Source organism: Amblyraja radiata, chromosome 20 (genome assembly GCF_010909765.2).
Source record: "Amblyraja radiata isolate CabotCenter1 chromosome 20, sAmbRad1.1.pri, whole genome shotgun sequence".
Taxonomy (NCBI): Eukaryota; Metazoa; Chordata; class Chondrichthyes; order Rajiformes; family Rajidae; genus Amblyraja; species Amblyraja radiata.
In genome coordinates, this window is record NC_045975.1 from 37,891,333 (window position 1) to 37,909,090 (window position 17,758).

The 17,758-nt window shown below is 46.2% G+C and overlaps 1 protein-coding gene across 2 annotated transcripts in view; it reads right to left on the bottom strand.

Annotated features, from left to right (window-relative positions):
* mtch2 (mitochondrial carrier 2) overlaps window positions 1–16,775 on the bottom strand; it is a 38,998-nt gene extending 22,223 nt beyond the window's left edge. The window contains exons 1-4 of one of the 2 annotated variants that reach the window (XM_033038440.1): window positions 16,624–16,775; window positions 3,147–3,231; window positions 2,664–2,770; window positions 428–454 (exon numbers count right to left, since the gene is read on the bottom strand). In XM_033038440.1, the coding sequence (XP_032894331.1) occupies window positions 428–454; window positions 2,664–2,770; window positions 3,147–3,231; window positions 16,624–16,710 (306 nt within the window). In that variant the 5' untranslated portion in view covers window positions 16,711–16,775. The remainder of the gene's footprint in view (window positions 1–427; window positions 455–2,663; window positions 2,771–3,146; window positions 3,232–16,623) is intronic. The other variant, XM_033038441.1, reaches the window with a different exon arrangement.
* Window positions 16,776–17,758: the final 983 nt, after the last annotated feature.

Consider the following 17,758-nt stretch of genomic DNA (forward strand, 5'->3'; position numbering starts at 1 on the left):
TATCAAATAATGGGCACACCGGAGTTACATGCTGAAGTAGGGGTGGTTAATATGCAGAAAATGAATATCATGAGCCAAGGATAAGATTCTTTGATGAGTAATAACAGCGATTGAGAATGATCACCAAAAAATCAGGATGAATTTCAGGAACAAATTGTGTAACTAGGCAACTTTTAGAGATTTCACTGAGAGCCAGGGTAGTCGATGTGAAATCTGTTTTTTCTTTGAAGGTTTTAAAATCAGTGTGATTGTGTAAATGGGTGACTCAGTGATTCCTTTAATGAGAAGTTACTGTTCACACCCTGCTGTTATGTGGCTCCAGATGAGTTTTTCCATTCCTCACATTCATTTCTACATAAGGTCACCTATTTTCAGCTGCAGTAACACAGAGACAAATTAAAATAGTTCTACAGTAAAACAGACTCACCTCACTATTTTTCATGTTTCGATAGCTCTGTAACAAAAGGATACAGTCAGAGTTAGAGGGGAAGGCATTGAGATAAGTGTCTGTACAGGAACTGGTCATCTTCAGCTATCAGTTCAACTTCTAATCTACTGCAGTGGTTTGCTTCAATGCTCTGAGTACACAGACCTGACGACGAGTTTCCAAGTCCCAGCTTTGTCAGGTTGTGGACTAACGCATTGAGCTACATACTAAACCAGCTTGCTATTTTGTGGCGATTGGATCACCTCTGCTCAGCTACACTTGACTGTCTCACACTGTGACAGAGACCGCTTACTCAAGGTTGCTCTGTCACACATGATCTAAGGGAAGGGGGCGCTGCACTGCAGCAGCCTGTCGGCAGCGTGTCCGTTTTTCCCCCAACTTTTTTTAATTTTTTTAGTATGTTTAAAAGTCTGTTTTTAATGTTTCTTTGTGTGTTTTGTGTGGGGGGTGGTGTGGGGGGGTAAGGGGGAAACCGTTTCGGCCGCCTCCTCCATGGAGAGGCGACTTTTTCCAGGTCGCCTCCCCCGTGGCCTAACATCGAGGATCGGGCGGCCTTTCCCGGAGACGCACCCGGAGCTTCAGCGGCGGGCGCAGCGTGGACTCTCGGCGCGGGTGAGACCTCACTGGGGCTCGCTGGAGGGGAGCGCTCCGTTACGCTGGCCCGCGGCAGCCTGAAGCAGCGGTCTGCAGAACTCCAACTGGTGCGGCATCTACAGCCCGGGATCCCTCGTGGAGGACCCGGGGGGAAGAAAAAGCTTCCACCACCGGCCCGCGGCCGTCTTCTACCGCGGGTGCGGCATGGACTTACCATCTCCCCTGGAGGGGAGCTTCGACCGCCGGCCCTGCAGACTGCGGTGCTTCCGGCTGCGGCACGGCAGGTACTTTAAAACTTTGACCGCCGGCCTGCGGCCTACACCAGCCTGAAGCCGCGGTCTCTGGTTGGGAAGAGCCGATCCTGGACTCACCTTGACTTTGAATTTGTCCCTTACCATCTGGACGCCCGCAGCAACGGCTGTGGAGGGTGGAGGTCCCGACCACGGGGGAAAATGGAGGAGGACTGGCCAAGTTCTGTGCCTTCCACCACAGTGATGAATGCTGTGGTGGATGTTTGTGTAAAATTTTTATTGTGGTTGTGTGTTCTTTATTACTGTACCGCTGCTGGCAACCCAAATTCCACCGACCTTGGTTGTGTGGCAATTAAATTATATCTATCTTTATATCTATCTATGTGAGATGATCCAAAAACATGGCACAAAGCTGGGTGGCAGTGTGAATTGTGAGGAGGATGCTATGAGAATGCAGGGTGACTTGGACAGATTGGGTGAGTGGGCAGATGCATAGCAGATGCAGTTTAATGTGGATAAATGTGAGGTTATCCGCTTTGGTAGCAAAAACAGGAAGGCAGATTCCTATCTAAATGGTGTCAAGTTGGAAAAAGGGAAAGTACAACGGGATCTGGGGGGTCCTTATTCATCAGTCACTGAAAGTAAGCATGCAGGTACAGCAGGCAGTGAAGAAAGCGAATGGGTATAGGAGCAAAGAGGTCCTTCTGCAGTTGTATAGGGCCTTAGTGAGACCACACCTGAAGTATTGTGTGCAGTATTGGTCTCCTAATTTGAGGAAGGACATTCTTGCTATTGAGGGAGTGCAGCGTAGGTTTACAAGGTTAATGCCCGGGCTGGCGGGACTGTCATATGCTGAGAGAATGGAGCGGCTGGGCTTGTATACTCTGGAGTTTAGAAGGATGAGAGGATATCTTATTGAAACATATAAGATTATTAAGGGTTTGGACACGCAAGAGGCAGGAAACATGTTCCCGATGTTGGGGGAGTCCGGAACCAGGGGCCACTGTTTAAGATTAAGGGGTAAGCCATTTAGAACGGAGATGAGGAAACACTTTTTCACACAGAGAGTTGTGAGTCTGTAGAATTTTCTGCCTCGGAGGGCGGTGGAGGACGGTTCTCTGGATACTTTAAAGAAAGAGCTAGATAGGGCTCTTAAAGAGAGCGGAGTCAGGGGATATGGGGAAAAGACAGGAACAGGGTACTGATTGGGGATGTTCAGCCATGATCACATTGAATGGCGGTGCTGGCTCGATGGGCCGAATGGCACCTATTGTCTATTGGCTATGTCCGGGGATACAGTCCACCATTCCCAGATGCAGTGACTGGTACAGGTATACGGCACCTTGCCTCACCGCTGACAGTGCACTCACCTGCAGCACCTTGCTATGTACGACTGTCCCGATGGCTCCTGCACACAGCCGGGAAGTTAGGCCTTTAAACAGGCCTCGCTTTCCATCAATTTTCACAATATGTTTGGCTGCATGACAAATGACAATTAAGTGGCAATACAATAGATTCAATCTTTTCCACTTTATTAATAGTAACTAACATTTGCAACAAAACAACAGCAGAACATTGCCAGGAGGCAAGCCAACATTGGAATGTAAATACTTTGCAGTCTTAATCTTTTTGCTGGGAAGTTAAACGTCATCCATAATGTAATACTTCCTCGTGATGCTCACTCCCACGATGGTCAAGGAGTCTCAGATTCCTTCAGACTACCCATCTAAACTTGCCATGGTTGATACAGCATAGATCTCAGTGACCTGTGGCTAAAAATGTTCAAACTACAGAACTTTAGCAACCAGCAATCTAAAGCACTTAGAGTATTCCACTTTTGCTTTAGTACATACCGTAAGCAAAGAGTCCAGGCAGCTGGAGAACTGGCCGGCCAAAGATGTTACGGCCCATAGAAGGAGCCAAGGGTTCATGACCAACCTAGCAAGGAGAGAAGGATATCTTCATTCAGATTAGTTTATTCTCAAGGTGTAATGCATGAAGCATTACATGAAGCTCACAGAATAAATAGTGAGCTTCATGCCAATGATAGATACAACAACATGGTCATGATAGATACAACAATAAATACAATGCTGAATGCACAACAGCACAATGGTGCTAAGATTGTAATGCAATCTAAAATAGTGCAAAAAAAAAAAACCCTGAAGTGCAATAGCGCAATAATTGTTCGAGGTAGAATTTAAAGTAATTAAATTTCCCGGGATATGTGATTCAAGAACTAGAGGTTTAAAGCAGGGCTGTCAAACTACCGGCCCTCGGGATGATTTGGGGGAAAAAAAAAGTAGTTTTGTTTCTCCCCTGCAGATGGTGATAGGTGAGACCCGGTGGTGGTCCCAGCACCGACCCCACCCCCCGAGGCACCGCTCACACCTCCCACCCTCACCTTCGGCAGCTCTGTGTCCGTTGGCCGCTCTGTCCACACCCCATGGAGTTTTAACCCCGGCCCGGAGCGGACCGGGTGAGTGGGGGCATCGGTGCCGCGGGGATGAATCTCGGGCTAAGGCTCCGCTCCGATGCCCGACCCCCGTGTCGCTGACCCTCACCTCCCCCGGATCCCAGCTGGACACCGAGCACCTGAGCCGGCCCGCAGTCCCGGGGGGGGGGGGGGGGGGGGGGGGGGTGGGGAGGGAAACGCTTCCCGGGCATCGCCAAGACTCCGCTCACTCTGGATGTTGTCGCCGCTTCACTGACACACTCTCACACACACCCTTACACACACTCTCACACACACACTGGCACACACAAGGTTTAAAGGGATATGGGCCAAATGCGGATAAATGGGACTAGTTTAGATGGGGCATCTTGACCTGCATGAATAAGTTGGGATGAAGTGCCGGTATCCATGCTGTAAGACTATGACACACTGTAGAAAGGGTACAATTGCTCTGGAGAGGATCCAGGGGTGATTTATGAAGATGTTGGCAGGGCTGGAAATTTTTTCACTTTGAAGAAAGGTTTGATAACTGGGATTGTATTCTCTGCAGCAACAGACGTGAAGAAAAGACTTAGTTGAGGTGAATAATATGAGAATAGGACCCGTTTCGCTTAACAAAGAGTGTAGGAAGGAACTGCAGATGCTGGTTTAAACTGAAGATAGACACTAAAAACTAGAATAACTGAGCAGGACAGGCAGCATCTCTGGAGAAAGAATGGGTGATGTTTCGGGTCGAGACCTTCAGACTGAAGAGGTTGAAACACATAAAACACAATGACTGGAGATGTGTGTTATCCATCTAAGGGCAGAAATCAGAATCATGTGTTCATCTTTATTGACGTGACACCATAATATATATATTAAAGAAAAAATAATTTAATGGGGTGGCACGTTGGCGCAGCGGTAGTTGCTGCCTTACTACCACATGGGTTTTCTCTGGATATTCCGGTTTCTCCCACATCCGAAAGAAGTGCAGGTTTGTAGGTTAATTGGCTTCTGTATATTGGCCCTGGCGTGTAGGATGGAACTGGTGTATGGTAGATTGCTGGTCGGTGTGGACTTGGTGGGCTGAAGGGCCTGTTTCCATACATATGTTTTACATATATATCTTAATTTCATTGAACCATATATATGTGGCATTATTTTTGTCTTGTTTCTATAGTCAAAGAGTAATGTTGATTGATTTATTTGTGCAGAACAGTGATGGAAGTCCGACTTGCCTTTTCTCTGTTTTTTTCTCAATATATATGCATAACAGCATGAATTATAATCTGATTTCCATACATGAATATAGTCATTCATGTGCTGTTGACCAGAGTCTGTCTCTACTGTGGAATGTAATTTAGCTTAACCTTGTTCATATCTAATCCAATTTAAAGCATAAATGTTGCATTCAAGTGTGGGTTAAAAGATTCGCTACAGTATGCACCAGATTGCACAATTTAAAGTTGAAAAATGCAAAAGCTCACTACCGTGGGAGGGAGGGACACCTCCCTCCCACCCCCCAGGTCACTACGCTCCTTCACAATTTCTCACTCTGAACTCTCACCCAATGTTGGCAGCCTGTGCTAATTGCCCAAGGCAGCAGACATCCCAGACAATACTTCCAGTTTGACTGGGTGTCAATGACAGTGACTGGGTGGAAGTGACAAGCCTGAGGTGGACACCAGGTTGGTCTGGAAACCATGAATAATGAGAGGAGCATGCTTCTCAACCCCCATCTCCTCCTCAATGAGCGGTCTGCCCCTCCCCCCCCTTTTCACAATGGCAGGCAGTGACTAGTGGGGTACCGCAAGGCTCAGTGCTGGGACCCCAGCTATTTACAATATATATTAATGATTTGGACGAGGGATTGAATGCAACATCTCCAAGTTTGCGGATGACACTAAGCTGGGGGGCAGTGTTAGCTGTGAGGAGGATGCTAGGAGGCTGCAAGGTGACTTGGATAGGCTGGGTGAGTGGGCAAATGCATGGCAGATGCAATATAATGTGGATAAATGTGAGGTTATCCACTTTGGTGGCAAAAACAGGAAAGCAGACTATTATCTAAATGGTGGCCGATTAGGAAAAGGGGAGATGCAACGAGACCTGGGTGTCATGGTACACCGGTCATTGAAAGTAGGCATGCAGGTGCAGCAGGCAGTGAAGAAAGCGAATGGTATGTTAGCATTCATAGCAAAAGGATTTGAGTATAGGAGCAGGGAGGTTCTACTGCAGTTGTACAGGGTCTTGGTGAGACCACACCTGGAGTATTGCGTACAGTTTTGGTCTCCAAATCTGAGGAAGGACATTATTGCCATAGAGGGAGTGCAGAGAAGGTTCACCAGACTGATTCCTGGGATGTCAGGACTTTCATTTGAAGAAAGACTGGATAGACTCGGCTTGTACTCGCTAGAATTTAGGAGATTGAGGGGGGATCTTATAGAAACTTACAAAATTTAAGGGGTTGGACAGGCTAGATGCAGGAAGATTGTTCCCGATGTTGGGGAAGTCCAGGACAAGGGGTCACAGCTTAATGATAGAGGGGAAATCCTTTAGGACCGAGATGAGAAAAATATTTTTCACACAGAGAGTGGTGAATCTCTGGAACTCTTTGTCACAGAAGGTAGTTGAGGCCAGTTCATTGGCTATATTTAAGAGGGAGTTAGATGTGGCCCTTGTGGCTAAAGGGATCAGGGGGTATGGAGAGAAGGCAGGTACGGGATACTGAGTTGGATGATCAGCCATGATCATATTGAATGGCAGTGCAGGCTCGAAGGGCTGAATGGCTTACTCCTGCACCTATTTTCTATGTTTCTATGTAATATTTATTCTCCCGAAACCCTTACCACTATACTACCCGTGGGAATTCGCTGTGCAGGAACTACATTGCTTACATTACAAATACTACTCAAATCATTTCCATTGCTCTGACCGGCTCATGGCATTGGAGGTGTTAAAGAAAAGCAAGCCCTCTTTTCACAACTGAAACATCTAATGATAGAGTGGTTAATGACACAGACAGCAGCTCCATGAGAGGCCACCATTGAGCGAGACACCAACAAGCACATAGCAGCCTAAAATAGCCTACTTATAAATTTCAGCGTGACACTTTTATTTTCTGTACCCATAATTACTGTGGTACTGTGGAGTGCACATAACCTATGGCAGGCCGCACCCAGACCAAGCATTGCCGCCAGGGCTGAAACTTCAATACCAATTGCTCGTGTGTGTGTGTGTGTCCCCCCCCCCCCCCACCACCCCATCGGTAGTAAAGAAGGCAAACGCAATGCTAGCAGTTATTTCAAGAGGGTTAGGATACAAAAGCAAGATGTAATGTTGAGGCTCTATAAAGCGCCGGTCAAGCTGCATTTGGAGTATTGTGAGCAATTTTGGGCTCCATATCTGAGGAAGGATGTGCTGGCTCTGGAAAAGATCCGGAGGAGGTTTACAAGATTGATCCTAGGAATGAGTGGGTGAACATATGATGAGCATTTGACAGCACTGGGCCTGTACTTGCTGGAGTTTTGAAGAATGAGGGGGGACCTCATTGAAACTTACCAAATAGTGAAAGGTTTGGATAGAGTGGATGTGGAGAGGATGTTTCCAATAGTGGGAGTCAAGGACCACAGGTCATAGGCTCAGAATTAAAGGACGTTACTCTAGGAACGTTTGGTCAGAGGGTGGTGAATCAGTGGAATTCTTTGCCACAGAAGGCTGTGGAGGCCGTCAATTGATATTTTTAAGGCACAGATTGATAGATTGTTGATTAGCATGGATGTCAGGGGTTATGGGGAGAAGACAGGAGAATGGGGTTATAGGAGGGAGAGATAGATCAGCCATGATTGAATGGCAGAGTAGACTTGATGGGCTGAATGGCCTGATTCCGCTCCTATCACATGCCCCCTCCTCCACCTTGCATAGTTACTCCTGGTATACAATAGGATCAGCATCTCATAAATGTTGCTCAAGTTGATGCTTGTGTCTGGGTGTTGTTCCAAGAGGCCACGTGTTCTTGCTGTGGCCTGGTACAACCACTCAGCCCCTCCCCTTGTTTGAAGGACTGTTCCATACTCCAGGGACTTCACACATTCCCACTCCGAATACATTTTGGGTGTGAGTATGGATAAATATTCGGAAACAATATGTCTGCAGTGGATTGAGGTTGTAATGGACCACATATTTACCCAATGTTCCTTTTCTATTTCTTCACATGGACAAAGATCAACAAGCTTTCTCTAACCTAGACTCAGTCAGGCAATTCAGCAGACGCCAATTGAGAACCCAGTTACATATATCAATTATCAATTGGCTACAAGACTAAATCTGGAACCCTCTCACCTTAAAAGGTCAATAAATATTACCAACTGGAAATTAAGAGACATTTTGTCAGGCAAGGGTATTAAATACTACAAAAGGTAGGAATCTAAAGTGAGTCTCACTGAATAGGAGAACCAGCCCCAAGGGCAATGGCTCATTACTGTTTATGCACGTCGAGATACAATTCTGTGCTTCTTTCAATTAAACAAGTTAATACCTACCCTTTAAATTCCTGCTCAACTATTTTCATTCCTAAAATACCTAGCTTTAAGAATTTCAATAATGTAACTGGGTTAAAGATTAAATAAATGATTTAAATTCATGTTAAATTAACAATATTAATAAGTAATGAGTAACTGATTGATGAGGTTGTTCAAGTAACTCATTAATAACTGTTAAAAATGACTAGAAAATATGCAGTTAAAAGGGAAGTAAGATTTTTTTTAAAACAGACATGCTTGACACGAGACCCATGATGGAAATGTTATCCACTGTACACAATTTTAATTACCCTGGAGGGATATGGCCTCCTTAAAATTCCCTTCATTCTTGCAGAGATGTTTTCCACCAATATTGTGTGAACATCAAGCATTGCCATCACCGTTTAGTTTCTATTCCCTTATACATTTGCTAATGGGTCAGATGAAAGGGTTCGAACAAGCAGGGACAAGAGCAACCAAAGTCAGTCACCCCAAGTAATTGTGAAGAAAAAATAGAAAACCGCAGTCCAAAACAGTGGACCGTGAAGCAATACACTGGTCATTTTTATAAATTCCAGGTACAGGAGACATTTCACTGCTTTTACCTGAACACTACGCGCGCCCATATTTACACTCACTCACAAATACAATACATTTGTTTTTACTGTTTCCATCCACAAGAAAAAAGATTGAATTTGTCATTACTTCAACAATCCTTGTTATTCTCAAATAACTTGGAATACTTAGAACTAATTACACTGGTCAGAAAATCACAGTTCAGAGAATGAGAAGTGTGAGAAGGCGGGCCAAGAATCACATGATGTGTGGAAAGGGAGGATGGAATATATAGCGCTGAATATAAAGCCAGGAAAGCACAAAGCAGCAGAGAGTGAGAAAGCCTGAAGGAAAAACAAGATGAAGGGACTCTCGGTGTCCATCCTGTGTGCTATGTGGATGTGCCTTTGCCCCTGCGCTGAGATGGGTCAGTCTTCACCGCGAGTGCGGCGAGGGCTCTTTAACATGGCCATGACCCTGTGGTGTTACCGCTCCAAACTTGCCATTCCCCTTCTCAAGATCAACAATTACGGCTGCTACTGTGGAACTGGGGGCTCCAGCAGGCCCGTCGACCAGGTGGACCATTGCTGCTTCCTGCACGACTGCTGCTACCACCACACCAGGGTGACCCTCGGCTGCCACAGCCAGTCAAGTGGAGTCTGTACAACTACACGTGTCGCAAATCTCAGACGACGTGCAAGGGAAGGACTGTGTGCACCAGGATGTCATGCGAGTGTGACCGAGCTTTTGCAGAGTGCTTGTCCCGGGCAAAGCCCAGGGCAAAGCATTACTTCTACAAAGCGGGGTTCTGCAAGGAGAAAAAATCCGTTTGCCCGGTGGGCTTTCCCAGCTCCTCAACTATCATGGACTGGATAAAGTAAGGCATGTAAGCCTGAACCAACTCAAGCATGAGGAAGCTGCAGCATTTGTTCAAACTAGCCTACTACAGTAGGTCCACACTGAGGCGACTTGCTCACAGGTGAGGGGCACTCAGAAAGGTGGAAGTGTGCAGAAATTGTAAATGCCTGAAATATATCATTTTATCATATAATATATATTATCTTATTAGCCACAATACATATTATTGCACAATTTTCAGCTTTTGAATTAAAAATATTTTTATTAATTTATACTGTATCAGTCTCAAAGGTGGCCCAGAATAAAGTTAGTACATGATATTACACTGCATTAATAGAGCATGTCATAGAGTCTGATGCCAAATTTGTTTCATAGTTAACTGTCAATCTGATGTATTGAAGCTTGATCAGGGGCAGATATTACACAAGATTCCTGTTGCTTTAGATTTTTTTAACCTAAAAGGACGAAGTAGGAGTTTCAGAAATAAACATTCATCAGGTCAGGCAATATCTGGGACAATAAACAAAATAGTGTTTCAAGTTGAAGGCTCATCATGAGAACTGGAAAAGAGAGAAAATATTTCTGTTTTAAGTTGCAGTTGCAGGAATGGACAGGACTAACGGAATACCGCTGAAAAGGCAAGTTAGGTTTGTCGTGGTAATATGGTATGTATAAAGCTGTACATGGTGCATACTAATTAAAAGAGCAGTTCAAGAGGGGGAAAAAACAACAAAATATGAAAGTTGCAAAGTGCAGGTCAGAGAGGTGTTGGAGAACTGGAACTAAAAGGAAAATGTTAACAATTCTCAGCAGTGTCTATGAAGAGAGAAAACTGTGATTAATGTTACAGATACCTTGCAGCAGAGCTGATACAAGCAGGAAAAGATAAAACTGATGAATTTAAAATTGTCCCAAATGCTGTGTGACTTTAACGGAGCAACATAATGGAGCCACAGACAGAGGTCGGAATGGGGTGAAGCATTAAAGTGAATGCGAAGAAGGAAGCTCAGGGTCACCCACCCCTGCAGATTGAATGGTGCTCTGCAAAGCAATCACCAAATCTGCATTTTGTTTCTCCAATGTATGGAAGACCAGACTGTAAACATGGAATGCAGTAGAACAGAGTGCTTCATGGCCCTGTCCCACAATGCGAGTTCATTCAAGAGCTCTCCCGAGTTAAAAAAAAAAATCAAACTCGTGGTAAGCACGGAGAATGAACGTAGCGGGTACGTCGGAACTCGGGGACGTCTCTTAGCGGCTCGTAACGCTAACGGCAGGTACTCGGGAAGACTCGCTAACGACAGGTAAGCTCGGGAAGACTCGTGAAGATTTTTCAACAATGTTGAAAAATGTCCACGAGAGCCCTGATTTCGAATCAGGGCAAACTCGGGTGAACTCTTTGAATGAACTCGTACAGTGGAACAGGGCTTTAACTTGGAATCTTTGATGATGGGAAGAGACAAGATAAAAGTAAGTATAGTTGGGAAAGCAGAAATATGCAGCTGGCCAGATAGCATACGTGAAGGAAGAAACAGCTAATATTACAGATCGTTGATCTTTCATCAAAACGTTGAAAAAAGTCTTAAATAAAACATGTTTTGAGTTTAGGGAAAATAGGAAGGGTGATAGAAGACAAAAGGGAGGGTCTGTGATAGTGAGGCCAGAGGATGTGATAGTGCATGTTGGAAGTGATGGATAGACTAGTGCATACCAAGTATTTGAGGGCAATCTATAGATAGGACGTGAAGGTAATCTGAAAATACCAGAAGAGGAGCAGGAAAATGATTCCAGAGCGTGCAAAGTATCCAGAGCTAGAAACATCTATCCGTAACCCCACATATTCCCACAGCCAATTCAACTGTACCTTCTCCCATCTTATTACCTGCAAGGATTCCAATCCTTTCTTCTGGTTTCCCTATCTCTATCACATATGTTCTGGCAAACGACCTTTTCAGTGCTTTTGAATCGCCTTCCTTTCCCTCATTCATACCTTCCGCTCCACCAAAGTTGATAGGGTCCAACTGCATTTGTTCTACTTCCCAAACTTTCACTCACTGTCCTCACCTTCCACCCGACCAGCCTCCAACGGAGTCACCACTAGACACATCTTTCACCTCCTCTTCAACATTCCAGAAAGATAGTTTCCTTTTGTTCATTCTTCTATTTCCTTGAGAATCCAGTTGCCTGTCACTTAATGTATAGGAAGGAACGGCAGATGCTGGTTTATACCAAAGATAGACACAAAATGCTGGAGCAACTCAGCGGGACAGGCAGCATCTCTGGATAGAAAGAATGCGTGATGTTTCAGGTCGAGACCCTTCTTCAGACTGAGGTCTGAAGCAGGGCTGTGGAGTCGGAGTAATTTTGGTGCTGCTGGAGTCGGAGCTGGTAAAAAGGTCCCGACTCCGACCTCAACATAAATCAGAAAAAATCCTACTTTTTAAACATACCGCACACTTTATTTCCACCCGAGAGAATGAGAAATCACATTGGTGCTGCCATCTGGCGTTTAAAATGGGTTTAAAAGGTGGCCTGATGATTCATGTAGTTCTTATGAAATACCATCTTGTGTAATGTCATCATAGCAGTTTAGAATTATTATACCTAGGGGTCGGGGTCGGAGTCGGAGTCAGAGTCGGATACACAAGAAATCAAGGAGTCGGAGTGTTTTGGGTATTGACTCCACAGATGCTGAAGTCAGTCTGAAGAAGGGTCTCGACCTGAAATGTCACCCATTCCTTCTATCCTGGAGATGGTGCCTGTCCCGCTGAGTTACTCCAGCATTTTGTGTCTTTCTCCCTGTAATTTAAATTCTCCATCTCACTCTCACAGACCACTGCGTTTGACCTCCCACACAGTTCCAACAAACTTTAATACCTTTGACCTCCAATAATGTTAGAACAAAGTTCAATGCAAACTTTCAAAACAACACCTCATGTTCTCATGTGATATTGCAGTTCACAATAATGCCAGGTTTTCTGTCGTACACTCATTTTGAAATTGTGGATTGCACCAAGTCTAGGTTAATAATATAAATCCAAAAAAGCAACAGCTAAAATAGATTCCCGGAGAACACCGCTGTTCACCTCACTCTACTTCAAACACCCACCATTCACCATGGCCCTCGTTTTTCCGTTACTTAGCCAACATCACATCCATGCTTTCAATGTCCATTTTAGGTTTAGGTATATTTTTGTCATGTGTAAGAAAGTACAGTAAAAAGCTTTTTTTGTATAATCTGCAATTAGGTCGGATAATACTATACATAAGGTAGACACAAAATGCTGGAGCAACTCAGCGGGACAGGCAGCATCTCTGGAGAGAAGGAATGTGTGCCGTTTCGGGTCGAGACCCTTCTTCGGACTCAGTTACTCCAGCATTTTGTGTCTACCTTTGATTTAAACCAGCATCTGCAGTTCTTTCCTACACATAAATACAATCAAGCCAAACTCAAGTGCAAAGGGACACAAAAAATACAGTCCTCAGCAGTGTATCGCAAAACTTCCAGACAAAAGTCTAACATCGGTAATGGGGTAGAGAGAATCGAGACGGTACGCTAGTTTATGGAAAGACCATTCAGAAGCCTGATAACAGAGGGGAAGAAACTGTTTCTGAATCTGATGGTGCACGGTTTCAAGCTTTTGAATCTTCTGCCTGACGGGAACAAGGAGAAGAAATGGCCAGAGTTGGAAATGTCTTTGGGTATGTTGGCAGCTTTCCCGAGTCAGCATGAAGTGTAGATGGTGATTACATCACATGCTTCAAATTTACTCAAAAATCCTGTTCTATGGCACCTCATCAAAAATTGTGTAACTATATTAATCTCATCAACTTTGCCTGTCATCTCATCAAAAGGTTCTGTTTGGTTAAACATGATTTGCCCTCAAACTCACTCTACCTTTTCTTAATTTCTGTCTCAGAACCATGTTTCATAAACTTTTCCCAGCATCGTGGTTGAACTGACTAGTCTGTGGCTAAAAATGTTAAAAAAATTCTGCAGATGATGAAAATATAAAATATAAACAGAAAATGGTGGCAATATTAAAGCAGGCTGCATCTGAGGAAGAAAAACAGAGTAAACATTTCAAATTGAAGACCCTTTGACAGAACTGCAGTTGCTGGGCTTATCCTTATTTCCCCATTCTAGTCTTTCCAGTATTACATTTTATTCTTCCTCTTCTGGTAATTTTAGATTTTGATCATAACCTTCCACTTACGACTCTCCCAGGCACACCCACTGTTATTTACAAACTTTTATCTTCCTCAATCACAACCAGTTTGTCATTCCAAGGGCCCTAATTTATATCATAGACCATCCCTTTGTTCTACTCTACTTCTCCTTTATTTCAACTTCAACTTGTTTCATTTCCCACTCTTTTTAGTTCTAGTGAAAGTTGGTTAACTTGAACCTCTGTTAAATGTACCACAGATGTTGCCTGACCTTCCATGCAGGATAAAGCAGCCCCCCTTAATCCTGCACACTCACCAACTCACGAGCCACAAATCCTGCAGATTTACTGAAGCTGAACAAGTGTCTCGACCCGAAACGTCACCCGTTCCCTTTCCCCAGAGATGCTGCCTGACCCACTGAGTTACTCCAGCATTTTGTGTCTATCTTCAATTTACTGAAGCTTGGATTGCATACATTCACCAAACCCTCCAGACTGACTGTGCCTCTGTACTTGGAGCAAAGACCTAGCTGGTACAAACATCATCATTCCCTATTCACTCACTATGTGGATTTAAATTCAGCGTTCAGGTAAAACAATATGAATGCAAGATGATCATACAGACTTTTATTAAAATCTCAGTAAAGCCAAAAGGAGCGCAATAGATCAGTGCATTTCTCTCTGGCCTAGCAAGGCTGAGGTTAACCAATGCCACTTCCCTTTGACTGAGGCTGAAGGAGGAAAACCTTTTTCTATGATCTTGCGAAGCTGTCGTAGGCCAAAAGCAATTATTTACATCACTGTAAAACGTTTCTGAACAACATTTTCTTAATGCACGAAAGATTTCTCAAATTTTTAATAGAAACATTAATGAAATAAGATGATGGGAAAGTGATAGGAGACCAAACACCATTGCAATATTGACCTTATCGGAATCTTCCAACAATAACATGTTTCAAAGAGGGGAGAAGCCTGCAAGATGGTGACATCGGCGCACAAAGTTGATGGGTGCCATCTAGTGGGTTGAGGCAAGGGAATGGCGAGTTTGTGGGTTTAGGTGTTGGCAGAGTGGGCCACTGGAGGCCCTGCAGCAGCCAAGGTTTTGCCTGGTTCAGGAGTCGCTGGAGGCCACATGGAGGTGGAGTGCACGGTCAGACGCAACAGCAGAAGCATGGAATGACGGAGCAACAGCAGAGGTCATCAAAAACATCGCTAGGCCAGGCCGATCCCTGGAACACCGACCCAGTGCCACTGCCAAGAAAACGGACTTTAAAGTATTTGAGACTTGAAGGGCACAAGGTAGCACTGGAAATCACTGTACTGTCTTGCTGAAGTCTACTATTCTTACACTACAATCGTTGCGCATTTGTACTTATGATTGTGTTTATGCATAGTATAATTTTCCTGAATTGTATGCAAAATAAAGAATTTCATTATATGTAGTACAAGTGGCAATAAAGCACTATTGAATCATTGAGCTAGGTTTTCCTTCTTCATTCTCACTAGGGTAATGACTGCCACCATGTTGTACTGCAATGTCAACACAATCCAACCGCATGCAGGGCGTTGCACGATTAGATGATATATCCAATACCAGAAATCCAATCTGCTCTTCAAAAACAAACATCCCTGACAATGCAAAACAGTGCCAACGATGTTCCCACAGCACAGTATCCCTTCCCAACCTCTGACTGATATTCAACCTTTCCATTGTTCTGTCAGATTAGGAAGGCTGATGGTGCACCACCCAAGGCATAATTCGCTGCAACACACCCCAGACGCACAAATAGGGAGTGGCCTGATACAGGTAAAGAGATCTCAAGGGATGTGAGGGGTCTGAGTTCTCAAGGGATGTGAAGGGGCAAGCATGATCACCAGTGAGAACGAGAGGAATGAAAAGTTACATAGTGGTGTGGAATGATGTAGGGTTGGGCAAGGTAGGGGGGGATGACAATGGGGGGGGGGGGTCACCCAGTGGGGTGGGATGATAATGGGTGAGGGGTGTCACCCGTTGGATGGGACGTGTAGAGTTGGGGGGTGGGTCACCAAGTGTAGGACGATGGAGGGTATGGGGAGAGTCACCCAGTATGTGGGACACTGGCGCGATGGAGGGGGGGGGGGGGGGGGGGGGTGAGAGGGTGGAGGATGAGTGGGTGAGGGGAGGGTTGGGGGAGGGGAGGGTGAGGGGGGGGAGGGGGTTGTGGGTGAGGTGGTGTGAGTGGGGGGGGTGGGTGAGGAGGGTGGGTGGGGGTGAGGGGAGTGTGAGGGGGTGTGAGTGGGAGGTGGGGGTGAGGGGGTGTGAGTTAGGGGAATGTGTGAGTGTGGGGGTGTGTGAGTGGGAGGTGGGGGTGGAGGGTGAGGGTGTGTGAGTGGGAGGTGGGGGTGTGGGGGTGTGAGTGGGGTTGTGGGTGAGGGGTGGTGTGAGTGGGGGGGTGTGGGTGAGGAGGGGGTGTGAGTGGGGGGGTGTGGGTGAGGAGGGGGTGTGGGTGAGGGGAGTGTGTGGGTGGAGGGTGTGTGAGTGGGAGGTGGGGGTGAGGGGGTGTGAGTGAGGGGAATGTGTGAGTGTGAGGGTGTGTGAGTGGGAGGTGGGGGTGGAGGGTGAGGAGGGGGGTGTGAGTGAGGGGTGTGAGTGGGGGGGGGGGGGGCGTGAGTGAGGGGTGAGGAGGGGGATGTGGGTGGGGGGTGAGGGGGGTTAGGCCCGTTGCCATGGGGACTGCATCCTGCCCTCCCACGCGGTGCCCACGGCCCAAGACTCCGGGTTCCCTCCGGACCGTCGCCATCGCTCAGCTCTCACCTGAATGAGCACCTTGACGTACATGAGCGGGTGCGACAGGACCGTCAGCCCCGCCCCGAGGTACAGCTGGCTCAGTGTGTCCGCCATGGCTGTCCCAGCCCGCACGCCAGCCCGCCCGCTCCGGATCCGCGTCACCCCGGCGGGAGGGCGGGATATCCGCTTCCCTTCAGAGTCCCCCTCCTCTTCCTTTTCCTCCCCTTCTCCTTCCCCGCTCCTCTCCTCCTCCCTTCCTCCACCCCCTCCCAACCTCCATCCCCGCCTATACTCTCCTCCCCTACTCCTCTCTTCCACACCCCCCACCCCATCTCCTCCCCAATCCCTCCCTGCCTCCACCCTCCTCCTCTCTTCCCTACCACTCTCCCCCTCCCCCCCTTCACACTCCCTCCCAACCTCCACCCCCTCCTATACTCTGCTCCCCTACTCTCTTCCCCACCACTCTCCCCCTCCATCTCCTTCCCTCCACCCTCCTCTACCCACCTCCTCTTTTCCCTACCTCTCTTCCCTATCACGCTCCCCCTCCACCTCCTCCCATCTCCCCTCCTACTGTACGCCTCTTCCCTAACACCCCCCCCCCTCCATCTCCTCCCCCTGTCTCTCCTCTTTGTCCTCTCCCCTCCATTCGCCCCGACCCTATGTGATGTTTCACCAAATTTTTTTTTTAAATGTTCCTTTTCATTGTCCTGTGTTTTGAATGATTTCTTACAACAATTGTGTATTTAGTAAATGTAATCACTTTCTTGAATAGGAAGTTATGTGCACCTACATGCGTATTTGAAAGTGAAGAAGTATTTAACTGCACGTGAAAAGCATTTATATTTGAATTGGGATAGATTCACTTTTAAAATAAACCCGTACTGGAGTAACTTGGCGGATCAGATGGCATCTCTAGAGAACAAGGAAGGGTGCTGTTTCAGGTCTGAACGCTTCTTCAGACTGATTGTGGAAGGGGGGGAGATATGGAAAATAGATAGGGGTGGGATAAAGCCTGCAAGTCATAGATCGATGAAGGTGAGAGCATTTGATTGACCGATGGATGGACAAAGACTAAAGATAAAAGGGGGACAAGGATGTAAGATTAGGAGAGAAGAGGTGTGAAATGTGAACCCAGAAGAAGGGATAGTGGGGTGGGAGGAGC